Source organism: Panthera uncia, chromosome E3, assembly GCF_023721935.1.
Source record: "Panthera uncia isolate 11264 chromosome E3, Puncia_PCG_1.0, whole genome shotgun sequence".
In the NCBI taxonomy this organism is placed as follows: domain Eukaryota; kingdom Metazoa; phylum Chordata; class Mammalia; order Carnivora; family Felidae; genus Panthera; species Panthera uncia.
Window position 1 is genome coordinate 30,226,759 of NC_064815.1, and position 26,314 is coordinate 30,253,072.

At 58.3% G+C, this 26,314-nt stretch overlaps 1 protein-coding gene across 4 annotated transcripts in view; it reads left to right on the forward strand.

Moving 5' to 3' along the window:
* The window catches only part of FBXL18 (F-box and leucine rich repeat protein 18), a 59,115-nt gene that overhangs the window by 12,937 nt on the left and 19,864 nt on the right, over positions 1-26,314 (forward strand). For 3 of the 4 annotated variants that reach the window (XM_049638970.1, XM_049638971.1, XM_049638969.1), the window contains exon 4: positions 10,499-10,717. In XM_049638970.1, coding sequence (XP_049494927.1) covers positions 10,499-10,717 — 219 coding nt within the window. Of the gene's footprint in view, positions 1-10,498; positions 10,720-17,112; positions 17,588-26,314 lie in introns of those variants that run through there. The other variant, XM_049638972.1, reaches the window with a different exon arrangement.

Sequence of the window (26,314 nt, forward strand, 5' to 3'; positions counted from 1 at the left end):
TGTTTTCCCGCCGTGTCGGATCCACACACCCTGGATGTGCGGCTTCGGTCGTTAGCCCGAGTGTCCACGGAACCCCGTATTTGGGGAGGGGGCAGTTGTTCATGCCGTGTCCCGTGCGTTCCAGTTACCCTCGCTTCGAGAATCGCAATGCTGTGTTGTTAGAACCCCCTGGTTTAGACCTGAGTCAAAGTTAACCTCCCGGGAACTTCGAGGTGCAGTGTGTGCCTGGCTCTGGCCGCGGCCTCCCCAGCCACGTTCGGCCTTGCCCAGGGGTGATACAAGGCGTCACGAAACGGTTAAGGACGCTCGCTGGGCAGCGTTGCTGTTCCCATTGCAGGGACCTTTGGGACCCTCTGTCCTGCCGCAGGTGCGGAGTGCCCGGGTAGGTTGGAGGAGTGAGGACCGCAGGCCTGCTCTTTACTTCCTGCCCCCCCCCCCCCCCGACGTCCCCCTTCCTGCCCACCTCTGCCTTGTGGCCCAAATTCCATCCTCTCTGTTAATTTCTGTGGCTTGGGCGCCTCTCCTGCCGGGTTGGGGTGTGGCATCAGCCGCCGGGGACGGAGGAGGGGCCCCGGCTGCAGCGGGCGGCCCCCTCCACCACCGTCTTCATGGGACGGGCCTCTCTGACGTCAGAGGCTTGGATGCCTGTCTTCTTGCCTCTGTATCTGCAGCAGCAGGAATCTGCTCCCTCCTCCACTGGTCCTTCTCTGTCCAGTGCCTTGTCCCACCTTGCTTCTTCTTGGGCCTTTGCCGTCACATCGCTGGCCTTTCCGGAAGGAGCGGTGATCAGCGTGCGGTCAGCGGGCCACATTTCGCTCAAAGCTGCAGATGGGTCCTGGTATATATTTAGCAAACAGAAAACTCCCCGGGTCTGCAACCCTGTTAACCTGTTGGGAGTCTTGAGATTAGGAGGAATTGAACATTCCCCAAAATTGGGGGCGGGTGAACACCTGAGTTCTAATTTCACTAAATTCTGAGTCAAGGTATTTCTGGATCTCTCCTCTTTGCGATCGGGGTTTTGTTTGTTTGGTTTTTTTTCTTTTTTCTTTCTTGCCAACCCATTAAACCTTGTGCCTTTTCTGGCCGTGCTGTTGGGGAGTGTTTGGTCATCGTCCGGGAGTGTTTGATAAAAACGGAAGTCGATGAAAATGAAATTAAGTAAAATACAGCACCTAATTTAATAAGTCAAAGTAGTCAGAATCTCTGCCCCAGATGCCTGCCTCACGTCCACAGCGTTACATGTCTGCTGCCTGTGGGGCTACCTGGACATGGCAGGTGCTGCCGGCTCCCTGGGCTGCTGGACGCCTAACACAGGCCCCCTTCGGACTGGCTCTGCCTGCCTCACCCTGCTCCTAGATCCTCCACCTGTAAAGTGGGGCTGGTGAGAGCAAAGCAGTTTGTACCTGGAGGGCCTACAGAACAGGGTTAGCACCTGTAATACCCACGATAATTCTTTCTTTAAAAAAAATTTTTTTTAATGTTTATTTATTTTTGAGAGAAAGAGAGAGAGAGCAGGCATGAGTAGGGGAGGGGCAGAGAGAGAGGGAGACACAGAATCCGAAGCAGGCTCCAGGCTCTGAGCTGTCAGCACAGAGCCCGACGCGGGGCTCGAACCCCCGAGCCATGAGATCATGACCTGAGCCGAAGTCGGACGCTTAACCGACTGAGCCAGACGGGCGCTTACTTTTAAATGAGTAAAAATGGAGTCAAATCAAGCGTACAGTTCCTCAGCGGTATTAGCCACATTTCAGCCGGTCGGGAACCGCACGTGCTGGTGGCTTCCATGTTGGACAGAACACACATGGAGATTGTTCCCATCTGCACACAAGGTTTTGTTGGACAGAGCCGAGTTAATGCCAGGGTCCCGAGATGGGGTGTGTCGGGTGTTTCGGGAGCAGCCAGGAGCCCGTGTGACTGGAGGGGAGCGGAAGGGCAGGTCACACCGCTGTACTGAAACAGACTGGGGCCAGGGCAGGAGCAGGGGCGCTGTCACTGTCGGGGAGGCCGTGTCAGACATTCGGGGAGAGACCCAAGAATTTGCTAATTGATCAGATACGTGGGGCGGGTGGGAGGGCTCAAGGATGGGTCCAGACGATGCTGACGCTTTTGGCCCGAGCATTTGGGCTGATGCGGTCGTCATCATCTGCGATGGGGAGGCTGTGGGGCACAGCTGTGCACGTGTGTCCCAGAGTTTGAGAGGCGGTGGACTCCAGCCAGCACGTGGAACTAAGCAGACCACAGACCGGGCCCGGGGTCACCCAGTCAGGAGGTGGAAGAATCAGCAAAGCCGACTGAGCAGGAGCCGGCAGGGAGGCAGGGAGCCGGCAGATGGAGGGGGAAGGTGTTCCAGAAGCTAGAGGAAGGGACTGTAGGAAGTGACTGCTGTTGGATCCTGTTGGTGTACTTGTGACGGCTGCCAGCTGTTTTTTCCCGCACTCATAGGTGTTGACTCCTTTGACATTTTGAACGACCCCGGGAGTGGAGCTATTATTGTCCCCTTTTGCAGATGAGGAAAGTGAGGCCCAGAGGATTAAGGAGCTTGCTTGAGCCACACAGCTGGTCTGTGGCACTTCCTGCCTCACAGGGCCTGTTGAGCGTTGAGCGGGGTAACACGGCAGCATTTAGTGGTCCTGAGTGGCTTCTGCAGCTGGAACGTGACCCTTGTGGCTCAGGTCCTCCCCAGGAGCAAGGCTGTGCGGGAGTTCGGTGTCTGGGGAGGCCTGTGGGGCCCGGGCTAGATGGGTTTTGTAGGTCGGCCCGGGAACTTGACCGCCGCTCATAATGGACTCTCTGTGCACGCTGGCTGCCGAGAACCGTGTCCGATCAGAGCTGGGTACTGCCTGTTCAGAACAAACACCAGTTTCTAAAACGCAGCCAAATGGCCCCGTTCCCCTGGATTCTCGCCTTCTGCGGCAAGCCGAGCCCAGGGAGGCTGAGGGACAGGAGCAGGTGGCACTTGCCCGCCTGCCGTGGGCAGGAGCTGCAGAAAGGAGATGGCGTCCCGTGCTCCGGAGACACCGGCACGCTACATCTCCCCGGGCAGCTCCCGCACTTCCCGGCAGAACGTCCCTGAGGTGGCCGGTGCCGCCACCGCTGTGCCCATCAGCGAGGCCCATCAGGACTCCTGGCGGGGCGCGGCCTCCACGCAGCCAGGACCCCTCCCGCGGGGAGGTGGTGCGGGAACACGTCGTGCTGACAGCGCCTCGCGTTTCGCACGCACCTCGGCAGGGAGAGGAGCCCACGCCGCACAGAGCAGGGCGCCTTCTTTCCCAGGGCTGATGAAGCCCTGCCTCCTGGGGGAGGGAGGGGAAGGCATCACCCTGAGTCACCCCGGGCTGCTCGCGACCTCAGAACCAGGGCGGCGTCTGGGCGGAAGTGAGAGGGCTGGTTTGGAGCCAGGCCCTGGAGGTCGTCCCAGGACCGCCCTCGAGGCCCGGGCCCTCCGGAGGTGGGTGGGCTGATAGGGGACGCTCCCCGAGCGCCTTCCTGTGCCCACAGAACCTTCAGGAGACCAGGCTGCCTTTCGGGGAGTGGGCTTTGGAGGCCAGATCCTCCCTGAGCTGAGTGGAAGGTTGAGGCGTGGCTGAGGGGGACGACTGCCTCCCGAGGCAAAAGTGATTCCGGTGGATCGTTTTCCTCACCCTCTGACCAGAGGGCAGGCACTGGCAGCCACCGACACCCGGCCATTTCTGCCACCAGGCTGTGCGGGGAGCCGGGGGGAGGTTTGGACGGGCCACCCCCCCTTGTCCAGGCAGCTGGTGGAGTGGACAGGCCTGCCCCCATCCCAAACACCTGTCACGGGTGGCTTCCTTCGGAGTGGGAGAGCCCGGAAGTGGCCGGCTGGTTGAAAACTGTTTAAAAGGCTGTGTGAACACACTCTTGTTTACTTGGTTTGAAACCCAGATCCGCTACGTCTCCGGTGGGTAGCATGGACCCACAGCGCCACCTAGTGGCCAGAGCGCCACAGGCCTGTTCTTCCTCAGGGACGAGCCAGAGACCGCGGTCAGGGTTCTGGACTTCAGCCCCTCCCGTTTTCCCACTTTCAGGTCTGCAAAGGGATGCTTACCTTAGGACTTTTAAAAGAGTAGGGGTGCCTTTGGGGTGCCTGGGTGGCTCAGCCGGTTGAACAACCAACTTTGGCTCAGGGCATGATTTCATGGTTTGTGGGTTCGACTCCTGCGTCGGGCCCTGTGCTGACAGCTCAGAGCCCATTTGGGATCCCCCGTCTCCCTCTCTCTCCACCCCTCCCCTGCTTGCATTGTATCTTTCAAAAACAAATAAACATTAAAAAAAAAGAAGAATAGGGGCGCTTGGGTGGCTCAGTCGGTTGAGCGTCCTACTCTCCACTTCGACTCAGGTCATGATCCCAGGGTCGTGGGATTGAGCCCTGAGTCAGGCTCCAAGCTGAGTGTGGAGCCTGCTTCAGATTCTCTCTCTCTCTCTCTCTCTCTCTCTCTCTGTCCCTCTCCCCTGCTTGCGTGTGCACACACTTCCTCTCTCTCCCTCCATCTCTCTCCCTCTCTCTCTCAAATTGAAAAGAAAAAAATTTTAAATATTTAAAAAAGAGAGTAATTTGCCTTTGAAAGATAGAATGAAATAGTATATTTAGACTTTTTTTTCAAGAAAAGTCAACTTTTCAGAAAATTCACGCTTATAACCGGGATGACATTCGCTTTCCGTCTGGGCCCTGCATGACTTTGGCTGTTACTTTGGCCTTCCTTTGGGTAAATGAGGACTGCACACAGCCACCATTGCTTCTCGGAGAGGCACTGCTCTCTGCTCACGGCTCTTGGAGTCCTTTCCTTACCGATGAAATTCGTTCAGTGGGTCTGGGGGTGGGGGGAGGCCCGTGTTCACATCTCTGCCAAGGGGCACCTGCTGGCATCGGATCTCTGATGGCTGTGGCTGCCCCGGGGGATCCTTTCTCTAGCATTGGAGCCCAGAACAGCCCTGCCAGGGGCTCCCTCCTGCCACACACTGAGTGCCGCTCTTCTCTTCCCTCACACGTCCTGAGTCTCCACTGTTGATGGGGGAGTGAACGTGAGACTTCTTGTGATCGTACTCTAGAAGGACCCACTGTCCTCCCCACAATGTTAGTGTGTCAGGAGCTTAGTAGCATTTCTACTCGTATGCATTTTTTTGTTTTTTTAAAGTAATCTCCACCCCCAATGTGGGGCTCAAACTTGTGACCTGGAGATCAAGAGTCAGAAGCTCGGGGCACCTGGGGGCTCAGTCGGTTGAGCATCTGACTTCGGCTCAGGTCATGATGTCACGGTTTGTGGGTTCGAGCCCCATGTCGGGCTCTGTGCTGACAGCTTGGAGCCTGGAGTCTGTTTCGGATCCTGTCTCTCTCACTCTCTCTGCCCCTCCCCCTCTTGTGCATGCACTCTCTCTCTTTTCTCTCTCTCAAAAAAAAATAAGTAAATAAAAGAAGATGTTTATTCATTTTTGAGAGAGAGAGAGAGAGAGTCAACGTGCCAGCGGGGCAGGAGGAGAGAGAAAGGGAGACACAGAATCCTAAGCAGGCTCCATCCAGGCTCTGAGCTGTCAGGACAGAGCCCGACACGGGGCTCGAACCCACAAGCCGTGAGATCATGACCTGAGCCGAAGTCAGACACTTAACTGATTGAGCCACTCAGGCACCCCAGTGTTTATTTTTGAGAGTGGGGGAAGGTCAGAGAGAGGGAGACAGGGAATCCCAACCAGGCTCTTTGCTGTGAGCAGAGCCCCACCTGGGGCTCGAACCCCCCATCGGTGAGATCATGACCTGAGCCGAAGTCGGATGCTTAACCGACTGAGCTCTCCAGGCACCCATAAATATAAAATAAAATTAAAAACCTGTCTCATGAACCACATTTCAGTGAGTGGTGGCTCCCCTACTGCACAGCTCAGGTTAGAACATTCCATTGTTGGGGGATATTCTGTCGGGTGGCTGCTGTAGATAGCCGGGATTGCTCTTTTTTTCCTCAAAGACCCCTTTTTGAAAACCTCTCTCCTTTTGTCCTGGAACTTGGTAGTGTCCCCAGGTGTCGGGGTGATGGGGACCTAGTGCATGACCAATTGGGTCTTTTTAGGCTTTGAGAACTGGGGAGCGCCCATCCACTGCCCTACACCCAGTCCTGGTTGGATCAGCCGTTCTGAAGGTGTTGCATTCAGAGCATTTCGGGTCTCCCTCCACCTGGGGGCTTGGACAGGGACACTCTGTCTTGTTGGGATGGGGGTGGGCATTTCTTGCTCATCCTGGAAACATCTCCTTTTATGAGCATCCACGACTGCTTACCACCTTGTCGGCAGTGTCCCAGGAGGTCACCAACCTGGCTGGGAGGTCTCTGTGGATCCTGCATAGGGATGGAGGTCTTGCCCGCAGCCACTGGGCCATGACTCAAGAGAGACAGACTCTCCCGGGTCTGACCTGGGGTTTCTGCGAGGAGTTTTTGCACGGCGCCCGGGCCCTGGGACGAGCTGCTAGGTGGATTAGCGTGGCCGGCCTTGGGGACACTTAGGGGGTCCTAGGGAGAGGGACAGTGGCACCCAGCGCATGCACAGCAGTGTCCTCTCAGTGGAGGCTGCAGCCCCGCCGGGCGCGGTCCTGCACTTGGTCTCTGGGGCCTGGCTGCCCGCGGGGGCCGGCCGAGTCTCTCCCGCCATCTGTCTCGAGTCCCTCGGTGGCCTTGGAGGCTCCCGGAGAAAGGACCTTGCCTGCTGCCTGGTGGCCGCCCTTGTACAGTGTCCTGTTGTCAGTCATCCGGTTCAGACGGAGGCGACCCAAAGACCGATGAAGCCTGGTAGGGGCGGGGAAGCACCTTCCTGACAAATCTTGTCCTCTGCCCCTTTACCCCCCTCCCCGCGTTCGGGAGGCAGCGGGTTTCAGCTGCCTGTGGGCCTCCGCTGTCTGCCGGGCCCTCCGTGGGCTGCGGTTCCCCACGCACGGGCCCAGATCCGCATCATCCATCCAGGCCCCCCGCTGGCCACGGCCACTGCCCTGCTGCTCGGGCCGGCGCCTCCACGAGCTTCTTCCCCGTGTGCTGCCACAGCCTTGGAGCCGCTCTGGCCAGGTGACCGGCGACACCCCCCACGGCAGCCGGAGCGAGCTGCTTTTTGTTCTTTTTTACTCCCCTGCCCCTCAGAGCAAGCTGTTTATTTATTTAATTAAAAAAATTTTTTTTGATGTTTATTTATTTTTGAGAGACAGAGCGTGAGTGGCACAATGGCAGAAGAGAGAGGGAGACAGAATCTGAAGCAGGCTGCAGGCTCTGAGCTGTCAGCACACAGCCCGATGCGGGGCTTAAACTCATGGACTGTGAGATCATGACCTGAGCCGAAGTTGGACGCTTAACTGGCTGAGCCACCCAGGCGCCCCTATTTTAAATGTTTATTTATTTTTGGGGGGGGCAGAAAGAGGGGGACAGAGGCTCTGAGCAAGCTTTTTAAGGGCATCAAGTGGAAAAAAATAAAAGCATCAAGTGATGACTGTGTGTGTCTAAGATGGACGGAGTCCTGCTGAAGGCAGTGACATAAGGAAGTTTCTGGAGCCGAGCTCTGCTCTCCAGGGATAATCCTTACGTTTTTCTCTGGGAAGGTCTTACACAGGGGGACACACGTTGGTCTCTGCTCACGTGGTTGTCTTGGGCGTGTGTGTAACTGACCAGGGAGGTATCTGTGAGTCTGCTCGGCCTCTGCGTTAGGGTCCTGGGGCTCCCCTCACAAACCGCCACAGCACAAACGGATTCACGCACAGGTTTTTTTTTTTTTTTAATTTTTAAAAAAATGTTTATTTTTGAGAGAGAGATAGAGTATGAGCAGGAGAGGGGCAGAGAGAGAGGGAGGCACAGAATCCGAAGCAGGCGCCAGGCTCTGAGCTGTCAGCACAGAGCCTGACGTGGGGCTCGAACCCACGAACCGTGAGATCATGACCTGAGCCAGTCGGACGCCCAACCGACTGAGCCACCCGAGCGCCCTGGATTCACGTCCAGTTCTGAGAGCCGGAGGTTCGAGCTGTAGGTGTCAGCAGGGCTGGTTCCTCCTAGAGGCTCTGATGGAGCCCCTGTGCCAGGCATGTCCCCTGGCTTCTAGAGGCGGTCGCTGGCAGTGCTTGGCAGTCCTTGGCTTGTGGCCGTGTCACTCCAGTCCCTGCCTGCAGTCACATGGCACTCTCCCTGGGTGTCCCTGCGTTGCTGTGCCTCTGCATGGCCTTCTTGTAAGGAACTGGCCACTGGATTACAGCGCCCCCAGTCTAGCACAACCTCATCCTAACGAAGTCCCCCCTGCAAAGACCCTGTTTCCAAGTAAGGTGCGTTCACGGGCGCCAGGGGCTAGGACAGCCACCTGTCTGTCGGGGGGGGACACAGCTCCCACCAGCTCCTCTCTTCCCATTCTCCTGGCTCTCGGCCCTCCTCCTGGCGGCCCCCGCAATCCTGTTAGCTTCCCCCCGGCCCTCTGCTCTTCCTCCGACTCGCATTCCAGAGGGCTCCCTTGGCCTGCGGCCTGGCGTCCTGCCGCACATCTGGGCATCTGCTGGTTCCGCAGCCGTGTTTCCAGCTGGTGCTGAACTGCCCTGTCCATTGTCCTCAGCACCTCCAACCGTGTGTCCCCACTACATCGCTCTGTCTGCCCTCTAGGCTTTCCGGCTGGTGCGCAGAAGGGTCTGGAAGGCTCTGGAACATTGTCCTCCACACCACTTTCCTGTTCTCATCCCTGTGGCTGGAGGCTCCAGCACTCCTTCCTGCCTGTGCCAAGGCCCTGTCCGACAGCCACTGTGGCTCTCCCATCTCTTCGTGTCTTTCCTTTTCCTTTTCCTTTTCCTTTTCCTTTTCCTTTTCCTTTTCCTTTTCCCTTTCCTTTCCTTTCCTTTCTTTTCCTTTCTCTTCACTTCCTTCCTAATGTTTGTTTTTATTAAAAAATTTTTTTTAATGTTTATTTTTTGAGAAAGAGATAGAGCATGAGCGGGGGAGGGGCAGAGAGAGAGGGAGAAACAATCGGAAGCAGGCTTCAGGCTCCGAGCTGGCAGCACAGGGCCCGACACGGTGCTTGAACCCACGAACCATGAGATCACGACCTGAGCCGAAGTCGGACACTTAGCTGACTGAGCCACCCAGGCGCCCCTACTTCTTTTAAATTTTATTTGTTTTGGGGCGCCTGGGTGGCGCAGTCGGTTAAGCGTCCGACTTCAGCCAGGTCACGATCTCACGGTCCGTGAGTTCGAGCCCCGCGTCGGGCTCTGGGCCGATGGCTCGGAGCCTGGAGCCTGCTTCCGATTCTGTGTCTCCCTCTCTCTCTGCCCCTCACCCATTCATACTCTGTCTCTCTCTGTCCCAAAAATAAATAAAAAAAAAAACGTTGAAAAAAAAAATTAAAAAAAAAATAAATTTTATTTGTTTTGAAAGAGAGAGAGAGAATGAGAATCTCAAGTGGGCTCTGCGCTCAGTGCACTGAGCGCAGAGCCCAGTGTGGGACTCGAACTCGCAAACTGCGAGATCACTGCCTGAGCCGGAATTAAGAGTTGGGTGCTCAACTGACGGAGCCACTTGGGCACCCCTCTTTTCATCCGTCTTTCTTTCTTTTTTTTTTTTTTTTAATTTTCTTTTTAGTGTTTATTTATTTTTGAGACAGAGAGAGAGCATGAACGGGGGAGGGGCAGAGAGAGAGGGAGACACAGAATCGGAAGCAGGCTCCAGGCTCCGAGCCATCGGCCCAGAGCCCGACGCGGGGCTCGAACTCACGGACCGTGAGATCGTGACCTGAGCTGAAGTCGGACGCTCAACCGACTGAGCCACCCAGGTGCCCCTCGTCCGTCTTTCTAAAGCAGGTGGGACCTGGTGCACCTCCCATCTTTTGTGGTTGTCCGTGGCCGAGGCCCCGGTTTTGTAGATTGGCTCTTCTTTGCCTTCAGCCCCTATCTACGGGGGGACCTGCCCGGTGTCCCCCCCCACTTCCGTGGCAGGAGGACTAGGGATCTGCCCGGTGTCGCCTCTCCTTCCGTGGCGGAAGGACTAGGGATCTGTCGCCTTCCCTTCCGTGGCCGGAGTGGCCCCAGCCTCCAGATCCCCTCCACTGCCCTCAGCCTGTCATTGTGTGTCACAGGCGCGGGCAGCAGTGTGTGGCTGGGATCCCACGTAAGCGCGGCTCCCCGCCCCCTGCCCGACAGGTCAGCGTTTGAGGTGGGTGGGGTGCCGAGCGGCCAGCCCAGCCAGCGTGCGGGTCGCCAGGCTCCGGGCAGTGGCCGGCTGGGGTCTGTACGGTGGCTCGCCCGTCGGGTCAGGCCTCCAGGGTCCGCCCCCAACTCGGGATCGGCTGGGAAGGCCCTGGGGTCTGTGTCTCCTCCCGATGCCCCGGGGGACTGTGGCGTAGACAGGCGTGGGGACAGCTGGTCTGGGTCTGGCTCCCAGAGACCCGCTTGGCCCCCCTTCGCGAGAGGCTCCCCCTCCCCCCACCCCTGCGCGGGGCGGGGGTGGGGGGGTCCGGCAGCAGCGTGGTCTCACCCCGCCCTCTCTCCCCGCAGGCTGGAGCAGCCCTACTTCAGCGCCAACGCCCAGTTCTTCCAGGCGCTGAGCCAGTGCTCCGCGCTGCAGCGCCTCTGCCTGGTGTCCCGCAGCGGCACCCTCCAGCCCGAGGCCGTGCTGGCCTTCATGGCGCGCTGCCTGCACGTCGTCGTGTGTCACATGTTCACCGGGGAGTCCCTGGCCACCTGCAAGAGCCTGCAGCAGTCCCTGCTCCGGAGGTGAGTGGGCGCGGGGGTGGGGTGGGGGCGCGCCGGTGGGACGCGGCTCCTCCCGAGGGCTTGGCGCAGAGGCGGCCGCTTCCTGGGTCGAGAGGGCGCCCGCGGAGGTGGCGTGAGAACGAAGGCCAGCTCCCTTTCGCGGCGGCGCCTCACCTCCCGGGCGCTCCCGCTGCCCCACGGTCGAGTTACGGGCAGCCGAACTGCAGAGTGTTCCCGTCCCCCTCCCCCACCAAGCGCACACGTCCCCACGGTGCGGTCGTCCAGATGAGGAGTGACGCTTAGGATTTCCTCAGTGCCTGCCCTGGTCCTTTCCCGTCCCGGGGTTTGATTCAGAGCCCTCGTCACAGTGGTAGTCACGTCGTCTTAGCCTTCGGCCCGTGACAGACCTCGGTCTCTCCTGGTCTCTCATGACCTTGACGCTTTGTGCAGACCACGGGCCAGGTGTTTGGTAGGATGCCCGTCGTCACCCACGGTGACGCTGTGTCCTCGGCGTGGTGTGCCAGGGACACAGGGTGTTGTCACGTCTTCTCATTGGTGTCTGCGGGTCCCTCGGCCCGTTATTCCCTTTTGAATGAAGAAGCATCTCGTGGGGAGATACTTACAGAGTCTGCAGATACCCCGGTTCTCGTCGGAGTTTTGCCCGCTAATCTTGGCATCCACCGACGGATCTTTCTAGTGACAGTTGCTTTACTTTGACGTCTGGCTGTGATGGTTGTCTGTTTCCTTCGTTCCTCCCACATTTGTTAACGGAGCTGTGCTCTGAGAAGGAACCTGTCCCCTCTCCGCATTCACTTACTTCCTCGGCATCTACTTGTTTCAGCATGGACTCGTGGATACTCGTTTCATTCAGCGGGGTTTTGTCATGCTCACGCTGTTCATGGCTTGCACAGATCGTTCCAGATTTGGCCGTGGGCGTGTTCTTTCAGATTGGGTCCTGTGCCCCCTTCGACATGCCCCTTCCTTTTCTGAGCTCGTCCTTCCTTTCTTCCTTTTCCTTCCTTTTCTGTCACTACAAGATATTCCAGGCCCAGTCCTGGAATCCACCATTTCCTCATGGAGCCTGGCTCCTTTTATTAGAGGCTGGAATTAGAAACCAAGGCCGGGTGTGGGGTATGCTCACTGCTGCTGGGGTGTCACCGCCTCCAGGCCCCCTTATGGACGCAGTAGGAAATTGAGGTCTGTATGTTCTGTTTTGTTTTGTTTTACCTTAATTTTTTTAAATGTTTATTCTTGAGGGAGAGAGAGAGAGCCTGCACACGTGAGAGCAGGGGAGGGGCAGAGAGAGAGGGAGACACAGAATCTGAAGCAGGTTCCGGGCTCTGAGCTGTCGGCACAGAGCCCGATGTGGGGCTCGAACTCACGAACTGTGAGATCATGACCTGAGCCGAAGTCGGTCGCTTAACCGACCGAGCCACCCAGGCGCCCCTACGTGTTCTTTTTTTTAACGTTTATTTATTTATTTTGGGAGAGAGAGTGGGTATGCCCGTGTGCACGTGGGGGAGGGGCCGAGAGAGAGAGAGAATCTCAAGCAGGCTTCGCACTGTCAGTGCAGAACCTGACTTGGGCTTGGTGTCTTGAACCGCAAGATCGTGACCTGAGCCGAAACCAAGACTTGGACGCTCAACTGACGGAGCCACTCAGGCGCCCCGATGTGTGTATGTCCTTACACACATCCATATTTGTGTGTCCCCGTCGCCCGTTTGCATCCACATCAAAGACAGGTTCATGCTGACGCGTCTCGTCCAGCCCGGCAGCCCAGGGCTCCCGTTCCCGCAGACTCCTCTTCCTTCCTCACGACCTCCCTCCCTGTCGTTGAACAGTCTGGGTGTCACCATCCACAGGGTGTTTGTTGGTCCGCAAACCCGCCCTCGGGCGCACACCTAAGGCAGTTTGGGAGTCGCCAGCCCACCGCCTGGAGCCCGGAGGATAATCTGTATTCACGCTCTTGGCCTCCCCCCGCGGTCCCTGCTTTCCGGAGTTACTCAGGGTTGTTCTTTGCACCCCACCCCTTCAGTGTGCTCATGTCACTTGTTTGTCATGCAGTCAGGGTCCTTTATCGCTGTGTCACGTAGCATTTTGCCTTCGCGCCGCGTCCTGGAGGTTTTATTTGTCCCGTGTTTCCGTACGTGAAGCCAAGCCTTGCTGTGGCGCTCGGAGTCAGGGCTCTATCAGACGGCGACCTCGGAGAAGCGCCGCCCCACGCCCCCTCCCTCCGCCTCGCTACCACCCCATCCCCCCCCCTAGACACCTGGTCTTGTCAGTTCTCAGTGATTCGTTCTGTTTTCTGTTTTCACAAATGTACAGATACACAGTGTTTTCTCCTGTGCGCTTTCTGATATGTGCTTTGCTTTTTTGCTTAATAACATGTATGTTGGATTTCGGGTCATACGGCCCTGCGTTCTTTTTCGTCGTGAGATGTATATACATAGCACAGTTTACCGTTTCAACTGTTTTTTTTTTAAAGTTTATTTATTTTGAGAGAGACAGAGACAGGGTGAACCGGGGAGGGACAGAGAGAGAGAATCCCAGGCAGCCTCCGTGCTGCCGTTGCGGAGCCAGATGCTGGGCTCGAACGCACGAAACCATGAGATCATGACCTGAAGTCAAAAATCAGATGCCCAGGGGCGCCTGGGTGGCTTGGTCGGTTAAGCATCCGACTTCGGCTCAGGTCATGATCTCACAGTCCGTGAGTTCAAGCCCCGCGTCGGGCTCTGTGCTGACATCTCAGAGCCTGGAGCCTGTTTCGGATTCTGTGTCTCCCTCTCTCTCTGACTCTCCCCTGTTCATGCTCTGTCTCTGTCTCAAAAATAAATAAACGTTAAAAAAAAAAAATCAGATGCCCAACCGACTGAGCCACCCAGGGCCACCACCCCTCACCCCCCCCACCAAAAACAGTTAAGGGGCACCTGGTGGCTCAGTTGGGTGAGTGTCCAACTCTTGATTTAGGCTCAGGTCATGATCCTGATCCCAGGGTTGTGGGATTGAGCCCCGTGTCGGCTTCCCCACTGAGTGTGGACCCTGCTTAAGATTCTCTCTCTCCCTCTTTAAAAAAACAAAACAAAAGTGATGACAGTTTTAACTGGTTGTAAGTGTCCCGTCCGGTGGCGCCGAGCGGGTCCACGTTGTTGTGTGATCACCAGCCTCCATCCTCGGACTTTTCATCTTGCGAAAACGGAGGCCCTGTCTCCAGAAACACTAACCTCCCGGCCCCTGGCTCCCACCCTCTCCCTGTCTTGGAGTCTGACCACTCTGGCGACCTCACCCAAGTGGAACCACGCAGTGTTTGTCGTTTTAGGTCTGGCCTTTTCTGCATTCCCTTTGGAATTTACTTTCAGAGTCTTAAAACACAGAGATAAAAGATAATCGTGCATCGATGGAAAGAAACAAAGCTCCCTTGACTTGTTGCACCTGCCGGTGTGAGTTTGGTTTCTAAGTCCCAGGAGTACAGCCCCAAGTACATCCCCTGAGAAGCATGGGGTTTCGTTTCTGTGTGTTTGTAATGTCCATAAATGTCTGATACAGGCACGTGGCTGTGCAGCCTGTGTTTTTCCACCGCGGATTTGAGGTCTGCCGCTGTTCATGAGCCGCTAGTTCGTTCCTGCCACGCGCTACGCGCAGTAACCCTTCAAATGGATTTGTCACGTCTTGTGTTTCTGTTCTGCCCATGGATGTTCGGGCTGTTTTCCTGTGTTTCCTCTATCCCGGTGAATGTCCCTGTGCAGCTACCAGATTCCCAGATGTGACACTATCAGACACCAAAATCGGGGCACCCGGGGTGGCTCCGTCGGTCAGGCATCTGACTTCGGCTCAGGTCATGATCTCGCAGCGTGTTTGAGTTCGAGCCCCGCGCCGGGCTCTGTGCCGACGGCTCGGAGCCTGGAGCCTGCTTCGGATTCTGTGTCTCCCTCTCTCTCTGCCCCTCCCCCACTCACTCTCTGTCTCTGAAAGATGAATAAACGTTAAAAAAATTTTTTAAAAAAAAGAAAATGGCAAAATGCTCTCCAAAGTGATTCTCCCAAGCCCTGCTTCCCCTGGCGGAGTGTGAGAGAGTTCCTGCCCTACATCCGTGCCCCACCCCTTGATATCGTTGGGTTTTGGGCTTGTCCTGGTCTCCTGGGTGAGGAGGGCCCTCCTGCTGTCCAAGCTTGTGTCTTGTCTGTTCCCGGCAAGCGTCGTCTGACGTGTTCATCACCAGGCTCTCTCCTGGTCTGTGATCAGCTCCGCAGACGCCTTACTTCTCTGTCGGCCTTGGCTTTGGGTGGTGGTGTGTTGGCTGGTGAGAGGCTGGGCCGTGCCCGGAGTCCGTGGGCCCACCGTATCGGGTCCTCCTCCTGGTTCCTGCTGTGTCCGTCGTCGCTTCAGGTTGCTGCCACGCGTTTAACGGCCGCCTCCGCTGCCTCTCTTACACCCGGAGCTTCCTCTCACACTTGCCGCCCGTCCTGTTCCCCTTCTGGAGAACCCAGGTGTCAAAGCCGGCTGGTTTGTCTGCAAAGTAGAGCCACGTGGGCTTTGAGTGGCGGTCACGGGGAGCCTCCCCGGGGACTGCACTTGCCAACCTGAGTCCTGCGTGTGCCGGAGGCTCAAAGACCTCCTGGAAACGCTGATCGCACCGGGGTGTTGCGTTAACTAAGCAGGTGGCCCGATACCTTCGGCCGAGTGAGCGTCGATGCCCCTCCAGCAGGCAGTGGTGAGCGTGGGTTAGCCTAACGCTTGGCCAAGCAGTTGAGTGAGGCCCTGCTCCTAGGCTCCCCTTCGGTCGAGTGCCCCACGCTGCACAGCCTCCCTGGCTCCACTCCAGACTCCAGAGCACTCCCCGTGCAGTGCTCCGCAGATCCCCGGTCCCCCCGGGCTGGGCTGTGCTGTGCTGTGCTGTGTGGGGACGGTGACTGTCGAGTGAAGACTTGGGGATTCCTGAGCTTCCAGCACGTGCTGGGGAGTTTGAATGAGGGGTCGAATTGAAGTCTCGACTAATGACCGGAGTTGCTCAGTATCAGATCACTCGCCTCCGTCTTAGGCTGACCCAGGACAGCTTATCAGGTGGAAACCAGCGTGCGGGCTGACGGGCACCGTCTCTGCAGCCAGGGCCAGGAGAAATTCTCAGTCGGCAATCCTTACCTTTCCCTCTGTGCTGGAGTCCTCGGAGACGCAAAGGTCATCAGCTCCTGACCCATGAGACCATGACCTGGGCCGAAATCAAGAGTCGGACGCTTAACCCACTGAGCCCCCCAGGCGCCCCTTGAAGCCTTTTTTATACACATACCATAAACGTTACCACCTTGGCCGCTTGTAAGTGTAGAGGCGCACCTCCCTTTATCGTGCTTTGCGCGCCGGTCCTGTGTTGTGTTTCGTTTTGTTTTACAAATGGGAGGTTTGTGGCAGTTCTGCATCAAGCAAGTCTGTTCGTGTCATTTATCCGACAGCTTTTGCTCACTGCGTGTCTCTGTGTCACATTTTTGGTAGTTCTCCCAGCATTTCAAACGTTTTCTTTGTTATTAAATTTGTTACGGTGACCCGTGATCGTGTGATCGTGAAAACTAACCCGCTTACCCAGCTCCCCCGGAACCTCTATTCGACTTTCTATTTCTTTTTCTTTCTTTCTTTTTTTTTTTTAATTTATTTATCTTGAGAGAGAGAGAGAGAGAGAGAGAGAGTGCAGCAAGGGGCAGAGAGAGGGGGGAGAGAGAGAATCCCAGGCAGACTCCACACTGTCAAGCACAGACAGAACCTGATGCGGGGCTTGAACTTACAACGCCGTGAGATTGTGACCTGAGTCAAAATCAAGAGTCAGTCGCTTAACTGACTGAGCCACCCAGACTCCCCCTTAATTTTATTTTTAAGCAACCTCTACACCCAACTTGGGGCTCAAACTCATGACCCTAAGGTCAAGAGTCGCACCTTCCACTGACTCAGCCAGCCAGGCGCCCCAATGCTAAGATCTCTCAACTCTTAAATTTTTGGTGTCTTTGCACTTCATTTAGACTTTGAAGCAGTAGGTACTGGGACAGTCGTGAGTGAAGGCAGTAGAGTTCAAACACTTCCTGCTCCTCGAGGGGCAGCGCTCTGCCCCCGTCGCCCTGCACTGGGGCGTCTTTAGAAGCCGCGCACCCCCTCGCCTTCAGTGCCCTGCAGACCAGGGCCCCCGTCTTCCGCTCAAGAGTGTGGCATTCCTGGAGGCGGAGCTAGAACTTAGATAAGCTCCCAGAATTTGAACAAGTCGGGAGGAATGCTTCCTGGAGAGAACTTGACCCGAGTGAGCAGGTTGTTTGGGCAGCGGCCATTTAGAGACCGCTCGTGGGGAAGTGCGCGGCGTCCCTGAAAGAGAGCTGAGTGTGGACGCTTGGGGTCAGCACGGCCGAGAGGGTCGCTTCCTCCACCACTTTTGTGTCCCGGGGATCGGGGGGAGCTGACAGGGAGGAGGCCACCGATGTTAGCAAAATGCCGAAGACAGCCATCAGCCGGGAGGTCTCCAGAATTTCCGGTGGCCTTGCCGGACAGACTTCACGTCCATCTTTGCAGTCTTCTGCTGAACTGCTCAGGAGAAATCCTAGCTGAGGTTTTCCTTTCCCTGGTTATGGAAATAATATGTTAATACTCCTCTAAAAATTTGGACCATGCATCAAGCTGCTTTTCTGTGAGAGCTCCCCATGGTTCCACCAACCAGAGGTCATCGCGGCCGGCCGACCCGGGGTGGACTTATCATATGGTGTGTACTCTGATTTTTTTTTTTTTTTCTGATTTTATTTTTAAGTGTTCTCTACACCCAGCGTGGGGCTCGAACTCACAACCACAAGATCAAGATTCGCAGGCTCTATGGACTGAGCCAGCCTGGTGCCCCTACTCTGATTTTTATTTAAAAAAAAAAATTTTTTTTTTTTTAACGTTTTTATTTATTTTTGAGACAGAGAGAGACAGAGCATGGACAGGGGAGGGTCAGAGAGAGGGAGACACAGAATCTGAAACAGGCTCCAGGCTCTGAGCTGTCAGCACAGAGCCCGACACGGGGCTCGAACTCACGGACCGCGAGATCATGACCTGAGCCGAAGTCGGCCGCTTTAACCGACTGAGCCACCCAGGTGCCCCATCTGATTTTTAAAAATGTAACACATTGTAGATGGTTTTTATGTCGATAAATCTGCACATGATTGTTATCATTTCTTAATTTTTTGTAGGGTTTACTTTTGCAAGAGAGACAGATTGCAAGCAGGGGAGGGGCAGAGAGAGAGGGAGACACAGAATCCGAGGCAGGCTCCAGGCTCCGAGCTGTCAGCACAGAGCCCGACGCGGGGCTCGAAATCACAAATGGTGAGGTCATGACCTGAGCTGAAGTCGGACGCTTCACCGACTGAGCCACCCGGGTGCCCCTCTGCACACGATTACTTTTCATTCTGTTTTGTGTCCGTTATATGGGTGGGTCGCGGTCTCTGGTCTGGCCGTAGCTCACTCTGTGTACCACTGACTCCCCTTCACCTTCCGCCTTAGGAGTCTTCCGGCTCTGGAGCCCGTGTCGGCAAGGGCAGCTCGCCATCGCGTGTCCACACCTGAGTATGCTCGTCGGGTGGGATGGAGTCAATGCTGTTGGTGTGCCCGGGATTCGGGGGGCTGAGTCGGGTGCAGGCTGTGCGGCCCAGGCGCTGTGGGCTTTGGGAGGGACCGCAGCTGTCTGGGAAGTGGGGTGCGCGGCAGGTCGTGCGGCTGCCCCGCCCCGCGCTCTCCCCACGCACCTGCTGTCCGTGCAGGCGAAGGCCGCTTTTCTCTGGTGCACGATGGAGACGCTGCTGGGCCGGCTCTGCCCTTTCGGCCGCGGGGAAGAGTTGTCAGTCCTGTGTCCCCCTCGCCGACTTGCTGTAGGTCACCGCGTTCCCGGGGGCTCTGGCTTCGGGGAGCTGGCACCTCCCCGCTGGACGTGTTCTGCCAGAGGAGCTGGGACTGGCCCGTCCGCTCCCGCCCGTTGCCGAAAGCCGAGGCTCGGAGAACCCTGTGGGGTTCTGCCTCTCTCCCCGCTGAAGGGTAGCTTCCCGCAGAGACGGGGACCAGCTTTCCGTGTACCCACGGGAGCCTTCTCAGAAACTGAGAACATCTGAGGCCACCACGCCGTTCAGAAGCCCGTACTTGTGACAAGAGAGCGTCTGAACGTCTCCCTCCCCATGTGGGTGTCATTGGCCGAGGAAGGTAATTGGTCATTCTGATCCTCAGAATCCTTCTCAACACAGTGCTCCGGGCCGCTGTGCTCTTGGCATGAAGAGGCCAGTCCCTGCTCTCAGCTTCTCTTTCTCACTCTCGGTTCTTTTCTCGAGGTCCCTGTCTGCAGCCTGCTCGCCTCCTGGTGGCCTGGTCAAGGGCATCCCTCCCCTGGCCTCTCGGACCGCGCCCACCTGCCCCTTTCTTAGGGGGCGTAGCACTCCCAGTTATGTTCTTTGCAGCCTCTGCCGTTGATGAGGTCTGAGGCCCGGTGTGCTCTGTTTTCCGCGCCCGGACCACGAGCCGGGTACAGGGCTGGGCTCACTGATGGCCCCAGTGGGCACCGAGCACGGCTGACACTTGGGGCGCGGCATCCGAGAGCAGACCTGAGGTTGGCCTTGGTTAAGTGGACATCCTGGGCGGAGGCCGCACCCATCTCTCTGCCCCCGCGTCCCAGCACTTGGCACAGGCCCGGGCCATGGCCGGGTCCCCCGCGTGCCTAGTGCCACCTCGGGGGAATTAAGGGCCCGTTCCGGCCTGCGGTGCCTGGAGCCCTCGCGTCTCCAGCGAACCTCCTTGGAGCCTCTGCTCTGGGCCCCTGCCTCGATGCTGGGGGCTGTGCCAGCGCTGTGTATCGTTGCCTCTTACTCAAGCCTCACGGAAGTCCTGTGAGATACGGGCCATTAGTCCCGGTGTACAGATGGGGAAACTGAGGCTCTCAGAGTCAGGTGAGGAGTGCGGCCTGGACCCCAGCAGGGGGAGGATGGGAGGTTGTGTCCAGAGGGGAGAAGGGTTAGGGCCTTGCCGGGTGCTGTGTGGGCCCTCCAGAGCCACGTGGGCATTTCACCCTGAGCCCGCAAGCCCTGAGGGAGGCTCACAGGTCTGAAGAATCTTCTGTGCTTGCCAGAGCTGCACCCACGTCCAGGTTCTACCGGAAGCCTTTCTCTGGCCGTGCTGCAGGGGGCAGGGCCGAGGTGCTGGCCCGCCTCTGCACGGGTGTCCCGGTGGCCTCTGCGCTTGTCTGTGGCGCGGCCCCTGCTGTGGGTCTGGGCCAGCACAGGGAGGCTCCGGCAGTCGGGCCGCACATGGGTGGCCTGCTGGCCTTTCCAGTCGCGCGGGACCCTGGGCCGCGGGGCCCCTTGCGGCCTTGCTGCCAGAGCGGGGGCCCAGGTGCTTTTCTGCGATGTCGCCGGCAGATGGCGCCGTAGCTCACAGTAACCAGAAGGTTCCTGACCCGGCCCTTGGTTTCTGGCCTCCAGGCCTGCGTTCCACCAGGGAAAAGGGAAAGGCTGGGATTTGTCGTCACTTTCCTGCTGCCTTTCTTTTCTCTTATCTCCTTCCCTGCCTCAGGCTCAGGGAATTGTGGAGCCAGCAGGGGGGCGCACTTGGCCCTGGGCTGCCCTGCCACTCCCTGCCCGGTTTCTCCCCGTGACTCAGCCACAGGGCTGCTGTCACATCTGCGGTCCTGTCACTGGGCGAGTGGCTCCTCTCTTCGGGGTCGGCACTTTCCCTCTGGTTTATGTGTCTGATCTCCATGTGTCTCACAGGTCCCGTCGTGGTGCCCTTTGTGGGGGTGGCATCGGCACTTGGGCTTGGAGCCCAGCCCTGCCTCTCAGGCTGCCTCAGTTTCCTCAGTTGGGAGGCGGGTTTGTGACCGTACCGGACACAGTCATAACGGCGGTGGCGATGTGTGTCCCACACCAAGCGCAGCGTCCTGACAGGCATCCGTTCTCTCTTACTTTCTGTTCTTTGCTCTTTCAAGTTTGAAACGCTAAACACTTGGGCCTTTCTCTGACCTCTGTGGCGTCCCCCGCTCTGGGTTTGGGGGCTTCTTCTGCACGTTCCCCCACTTTGGGTCCTCTGGTGTTCCCATTGTCGGGTCTGGGTTTAGAGCTCGGACGGTGCCGTGGGGCAGCGACGCCTGTGGGCCCGGGGCTCTCGGGGCCCCTCCGGGGAGCGGGACGAAGCTTTCCCGCCTGCCGCCCTCCTCCCACCATGGGCACACCCCGGCTTCACAGGGTCGGCTGTTTGCCCCCAATTCCCTCCTGGCCTCAGACACCTTGCCTGTCGGTTCCGTTTGCTGTCTCTCCTAGAGACCCGGAGTCCTGTCCCTGCCAGGTTAGTAGCTCCCGGCTGCCCCTCTGTCTGGGCCCCGGTCAGCCTGGTGAGAAGCCGGGCGGCGCGGCCCTTCCTCCGTGGCGGGACTGTCCTTTGACTCTTCAGGTCTGAGCCGCACACCAAGCCACAGCTCTGCTGTCTGCTGTCCCCTGGCCTCGTCCCGGGTGGGAGGGCTCCTTCCAGGGGGCTGTCAGCTTTTCTGGTTTTCTTTGACTCTGCCCTTCCTGGAAGCTTCCTGCGAGGCCTCGTGGCCCCCGGGGGGTGGGCGAGGGCCGTGTCAGCCCTCCAGTGTTCTTGGTGTCCCACACAGAGTGACGGCAGCTTGCTTTAGTGTGTGTGGCATCCTGCTGAGCTCAGCCCTACCTTGTGCCCTCAGATCCCATCAGCTGGGCTCACGCTGTGGCCTCTTCACTTACTCGCTCTGTGACTTCAAGTCACTCTTCTGTCTGAGCTGAGTTTCCTGTCTAAAATAGCGTCTCACCGACTCTGTGCCCGCCCTGGTGAGTGTTACACGGGCGGCGGCCAGACCTTCTGCTCTGCAGATGGGGCAGCCCGGCTCCGTGAGGTCGGGGACTGTCCCGGTCATCCTGAGAGTGAGGGGCCCTCTGCTGCTCCCATGATCCCCCGCGTGCTCTGTCTCCGTGGCAGGGGCACTCAGGGAAGCAAGACGGCGGGGCAGAAGAGGCTTGTGCCCTCAGGCGTCTCCTGTCCGTTGCTAGAGTTGTCTGATGTGAGGACGTGCTGGTTCTGAGACTCAGCCGGGTGCTTTCCAGAAGTTGGTGGCGTTCCAGGTGCCAGTACCCTGGGGGCCACGCCCATCCCTGGTCTTCCCAGGCCGCGTGTGTTTACTTGTCACTGACCTCTGTCGTTTGTCATCCTGAGGGGTCTCGAGCCGGAGTGGGGCAGCCTCCTTTTTCAGGAATGTCGGGAACCCCGACCCCGGGCAGGGGCAGGCGATGTCCTCCGCCCCCCCCCCCCCCCCCCCCCAGCCTCTGCGCCTCGGGTCGGACATTCCACGAGACGGGGTCACGTCTCTGCCTGCGAGGCCTGTGTGGAAATTCCTTCCCCCAGGTGTCCTGGAGAGTCTTGTGCTGGCGAGGAATGTGGGCCTGTGAGGTCGGCAGGCGGTTCGCTGCAAGTTCCTAGCCACCCGAGCCGGAGGGACGTTCCCCGACCCTGCCCTGAGCCCGTGAGCTCCTTCCTGGCCGTTGCCGGGGCCCTGGGGGCCGGGCCGCCCGCGCCCCTGTGCCGCGGGGCTCCGTCTGCGTTTGTGTTCTGGAAACGTGTTTAGAAACGAGTAAAGTTTACAGATGGAGCGATCAATTGTTCAAGTCTGGGGAACCTTGGGAGCGTTAGAATTGAAAGTGGATTTTAAAATTCAGAATTAGCGCTGTTCTGCAGCCTTAATTGCTGGTAAAGGGGCGGTTGAGCTCCACCGTGAATGGCGTTGCCTCACTACGGTTTCCGGGCAGGTTTCTGGGAGGATTTCGTCATTCCCACCTGGAATGCCGATCCGCATGTGACCCGGAAAAGGACCAGGCCAGCAGGGCTTTGCTTCTCGGGCTCAGCCGGGGGGGAGCCCTTGGCCTTGCCTCACAGCTAGGAGGCTGGTGAGTTCTGGCTCCGTTGGTGGGGGAGGCCCAAGGGGCTAGATCTGGGGGCGGGCAGGCCTTGGGCCAGGTGCCGTGGGACCCGCTGTAGCCGCCGGCCGGCGGGGGGTGGAGAGCCACGTCAGGGGCCAGACTGGAGCCCCACGCTGCTGATCAGTGTAGAAGACGGTTCAGTGATTAAAATCTCCCGTGGTCCACGCTGTCCAGGCCACCCGAGTGGCGGGACGAGGCCCAGTACCCCGTAGCGGGCTGTGGCTGCACCGGCTGGTGGGCGGGAGACCGGAAAGGTCTGGTCTCTCCTGGGGTACTCCCTGGCCATGAGGGGAGGACCCGCGGGCAGAACCCGGGCCACTCCGAGGTTGGCGCTGGGCATCTGTGGGATCGTCCAGGAGCTCGGCAGCGCGCCCGTACTGCTCCCTAGAGCAGCGTCTCAGTTCTGTGGACTCTGACAGAAGTCCCTTCTCTCCTCCCTGTTGCAGGTTTCACTAACTTTTGCCGTCTGTCTTCGTGCTTCTTGAGGACTGTTATCACTGTCTGGGTGGCTCCTCTGACTTATCTTCCCGCTTCGGCTTTTCTAGAAGACCTTTGTCTTGGGGGGAAGAGGCCGTGAGTCTCAATGTTGCTTCTAGTTTCTCTGCGAAGAAGCACACCCGGCGGTGGCTGTTTCGAAGCTGATAGAACCAGTTCCGCCTCCAGGCTGCATCCGGCCTGCCCCTCCAGGAGCCCTTCCCGCCTCCGTGGCACATGCAGGCCGTGAGGTCCCAGCGTCCCTCCCTCACTCTAGAGTCGGGCCCAGAGCCGGTTCCAGCGTGGTCACTGTGCAGAGCCCCCGCGTTGTCCACTCGTGCTGGTGATGAGCACGGAGTCCGGGCCCGTTCTGTCTGCTTCTCCGAAAGGGCCGCGGGCCGATGCATAGTGGGCTCACAGGACGAAGGTGCCCTAGCTGATCGGGGAGCCCCCAGCTGTTCTCCACCTTGATCGTGCCGGAACAGTGTTCTCCTGACCCCCTGAGGGTGGGTGGGTCAGCCCGCGGGCTCCTCACCGTGGCCCTCACTGCTGTCTGAGGTCGTTACAGCCTTGTCCTTCGAGGTGTAAAAGTCTTCATGCATTTTGACCCAGTAGCCCTGTTTCTGGGATTTATTCTGAGGAAACAATTCAAAACGCAGAAATAATTGTACCACGTTAGCTGACGTTTATCAACACGGTAGTAAGAGGAAAGGCCCCTGCGTGTGTGCACCTGGGCGATGCCCGCCGGCGTGCTGGGCGCCCCGTCTCCGTCAGGCCGGAGTGCACACGGTCCCGCTGCTGTGGCCGTGCCGTGCCCTTGTTTAACATAAAGATGTCAAGGACTGGAACAAGCACAGCAAACCTGACCCATGTCATGTACGTTTTGCTGTGTCCCCTAAGCCGCGTCTAGAACGAGCGCGTTCAGTACGACAGCAAGACGCACGTGAGGTGGCGAGGCGGGCGGCTGGCCCGGCTGAGGCGGTGCCCGGGCCTCTGCGCTCTCCTGTACGGTTTCTGTCGTATTTTCTTTTTAAACAGAGCAGTGGTTTAGAAGTGAAACATTTCTTCTGCTTCGAGAGCGTGCAGAGAAGGCATTTTGGGTCCTGAGACTTTTGGGTGGCTGAAGGCGCCGTTTAAATACTCCTGGTGTGTGTGCAACAGCCTCTGGTAGAATTTTTCTTTCCTTCCAGCCATTCTAAATGGTGGAGAGTAAATATAGTTTACCTTTTCTTAAGCATCGTCCTCTGGCCCTCCAGGAAGGGCAGGCTTTCTGCCCCATCCACGGTGACCCCTGGTTCTCCTGCTTCTTGTGGGGTCCCCTCCCCGCCTCTGCTGTCACTTGTCACTGTTCCTGGTGGGAGCCCGGCGGCCGAGCTCACAGGTGCTGGCGTTAGGACAGGTGAGCAGGCCTCTGCGTGTGGGTCCCTCTGTTCCTCGGTGAGGTTTCCTCTGGTGCCGCTCCTGGAAGGCCAGAGCACCTGCCTTGTGCTCTGCCCGATGCCTGTCCCGGGCTGGTGTTGCCGCCCAGGACAGCACGGGGCGTAGCCGGGCCTGAGGACCGCGACCGGAGACCTCCTCAGGGTACCTCAGGGTGACACCTGGGGGCAAGCCCATTGACCTCCGGGGGCTGGCTCTCCTCCTCCGTGACTCAGGGCCAGAAGCTCGGCCTTGGGCCTTTATGGTTAGCAACGCAACTGGCCCTGAGCAGGGGAGAGGTTCTGAGGGGTGACCTGTCCTCCGTAGTGGGGCTTCTGAACGCGGGTAGCCAGAAGTTTTAATTCACTGGATCTGTTTACTTGAATTTCAAACTGTATTTGCATCATGCAAAAGAACATTGTAGCACGTACGTAAGTTATGTGGCAGGGTACAGGGAGCAGAACGGATCACACAAGCCCCCCCCGCCCCCGCCACCCCTGCCCTATCAAGGACCCGCCTTCACCCGTGGGGGCCCCCTCCCCCCGCAAAGGCAGCCCCAGCCCTGCACTTGGACGCGAGTGATTGCCGTCTTCCCACTTGTCACCACGTCTTCGCTCTGGGCGAGGCCCGCCTGCTGTGTGATGTCCAGCGGTGTCACAGGCCGGGCTGACCAGCGGGGGCGATGCCCCGAAGGGGCCCTGAGGCTGTGGCTGAGAGAGCACGGGCCCCTTGAGGCCCAGGGAGGGGCTTTGCAGAGACCGCGACTGTGGGTGTGCTCCCGGAGCTCTGTCCAAGTCCACGTGTGAACTGAGAGAGGGAAGGACGTGGGGTTCAGTTGTGGTGGTAGCACGTCTGCCTGTGGCCCCGGGGACCTTCTGTGTGTGGCCCCAAGTGCTGCTGGGCCCGGCCACCTGGGCGGCCACCCGGAGCCGCCCCCGGGGCTGCGCACGAGGAGCAAAGCCGGGCAGGCAGCTGCATTCCTGTCCTGGCTCTGGGTGAGAAATTAATCCCCCGTTAGCATCCTGACAGCAGCTTGTGAAGAGCCTGGGGTGACGCTGCCTCGGGAAGGCAGGCTGGCGGGCAGGGGAGTCTTTGCAGGCACATCCCACATCCGAGGATATTTTGTTTCAAGTCAGTTGCACGGCGGGTTTGCAGGCAAGGACTTGCCTTGAGGTTCACGGTCACAGACACCGTTGCCCGCGAGTAGGCCACTGAATGCGGAACTGGGAGGCATTTTCTTGGCATCTTTATTGCCAAAGCATCCAGCTTTATGAGTACCTTTCTGGCATTTACTTTCCATGTGTCGTAAATCCATCACTGTGTCCACTGGGGACCACAGGGAGGGCTGGGGCCGCGGTTTCCTGGTCCCTTTCAGCAGTCCCGGGGCTGTAGGGGAGTTGCCTTTGTTTTGCCAGATGCCCAGGTTCCCTGTCCTGTGGGCACCTTTGCATCTCTTGCCCCTTGAGACCCGTGGGACGGGCCTTTCTTCCAGAACCAGAGTCGCTCTGGGGTCTGGAGGTCTTTTGTCTCACTCCGTAGGGACCAGCATGTTGCCTTTCTGGGGCTCCTGCAGCCACACTTGTGTTTTGTCTCTTGGCCACTGTGCGGAGTGGGCGGGTACAAACAGGGACTTTGCTCTAAGCAGGGAGGGAGGGGCCCCACGGCCAGGGTGATGGGGGCTGGTCACCCCGCTGGCTGTCCACGCGGGGTCCCGGGGAGGGTGACCCGAGACTTTCCGTGGCAGTTGGACGCTTCCTGTGTGCTGTGG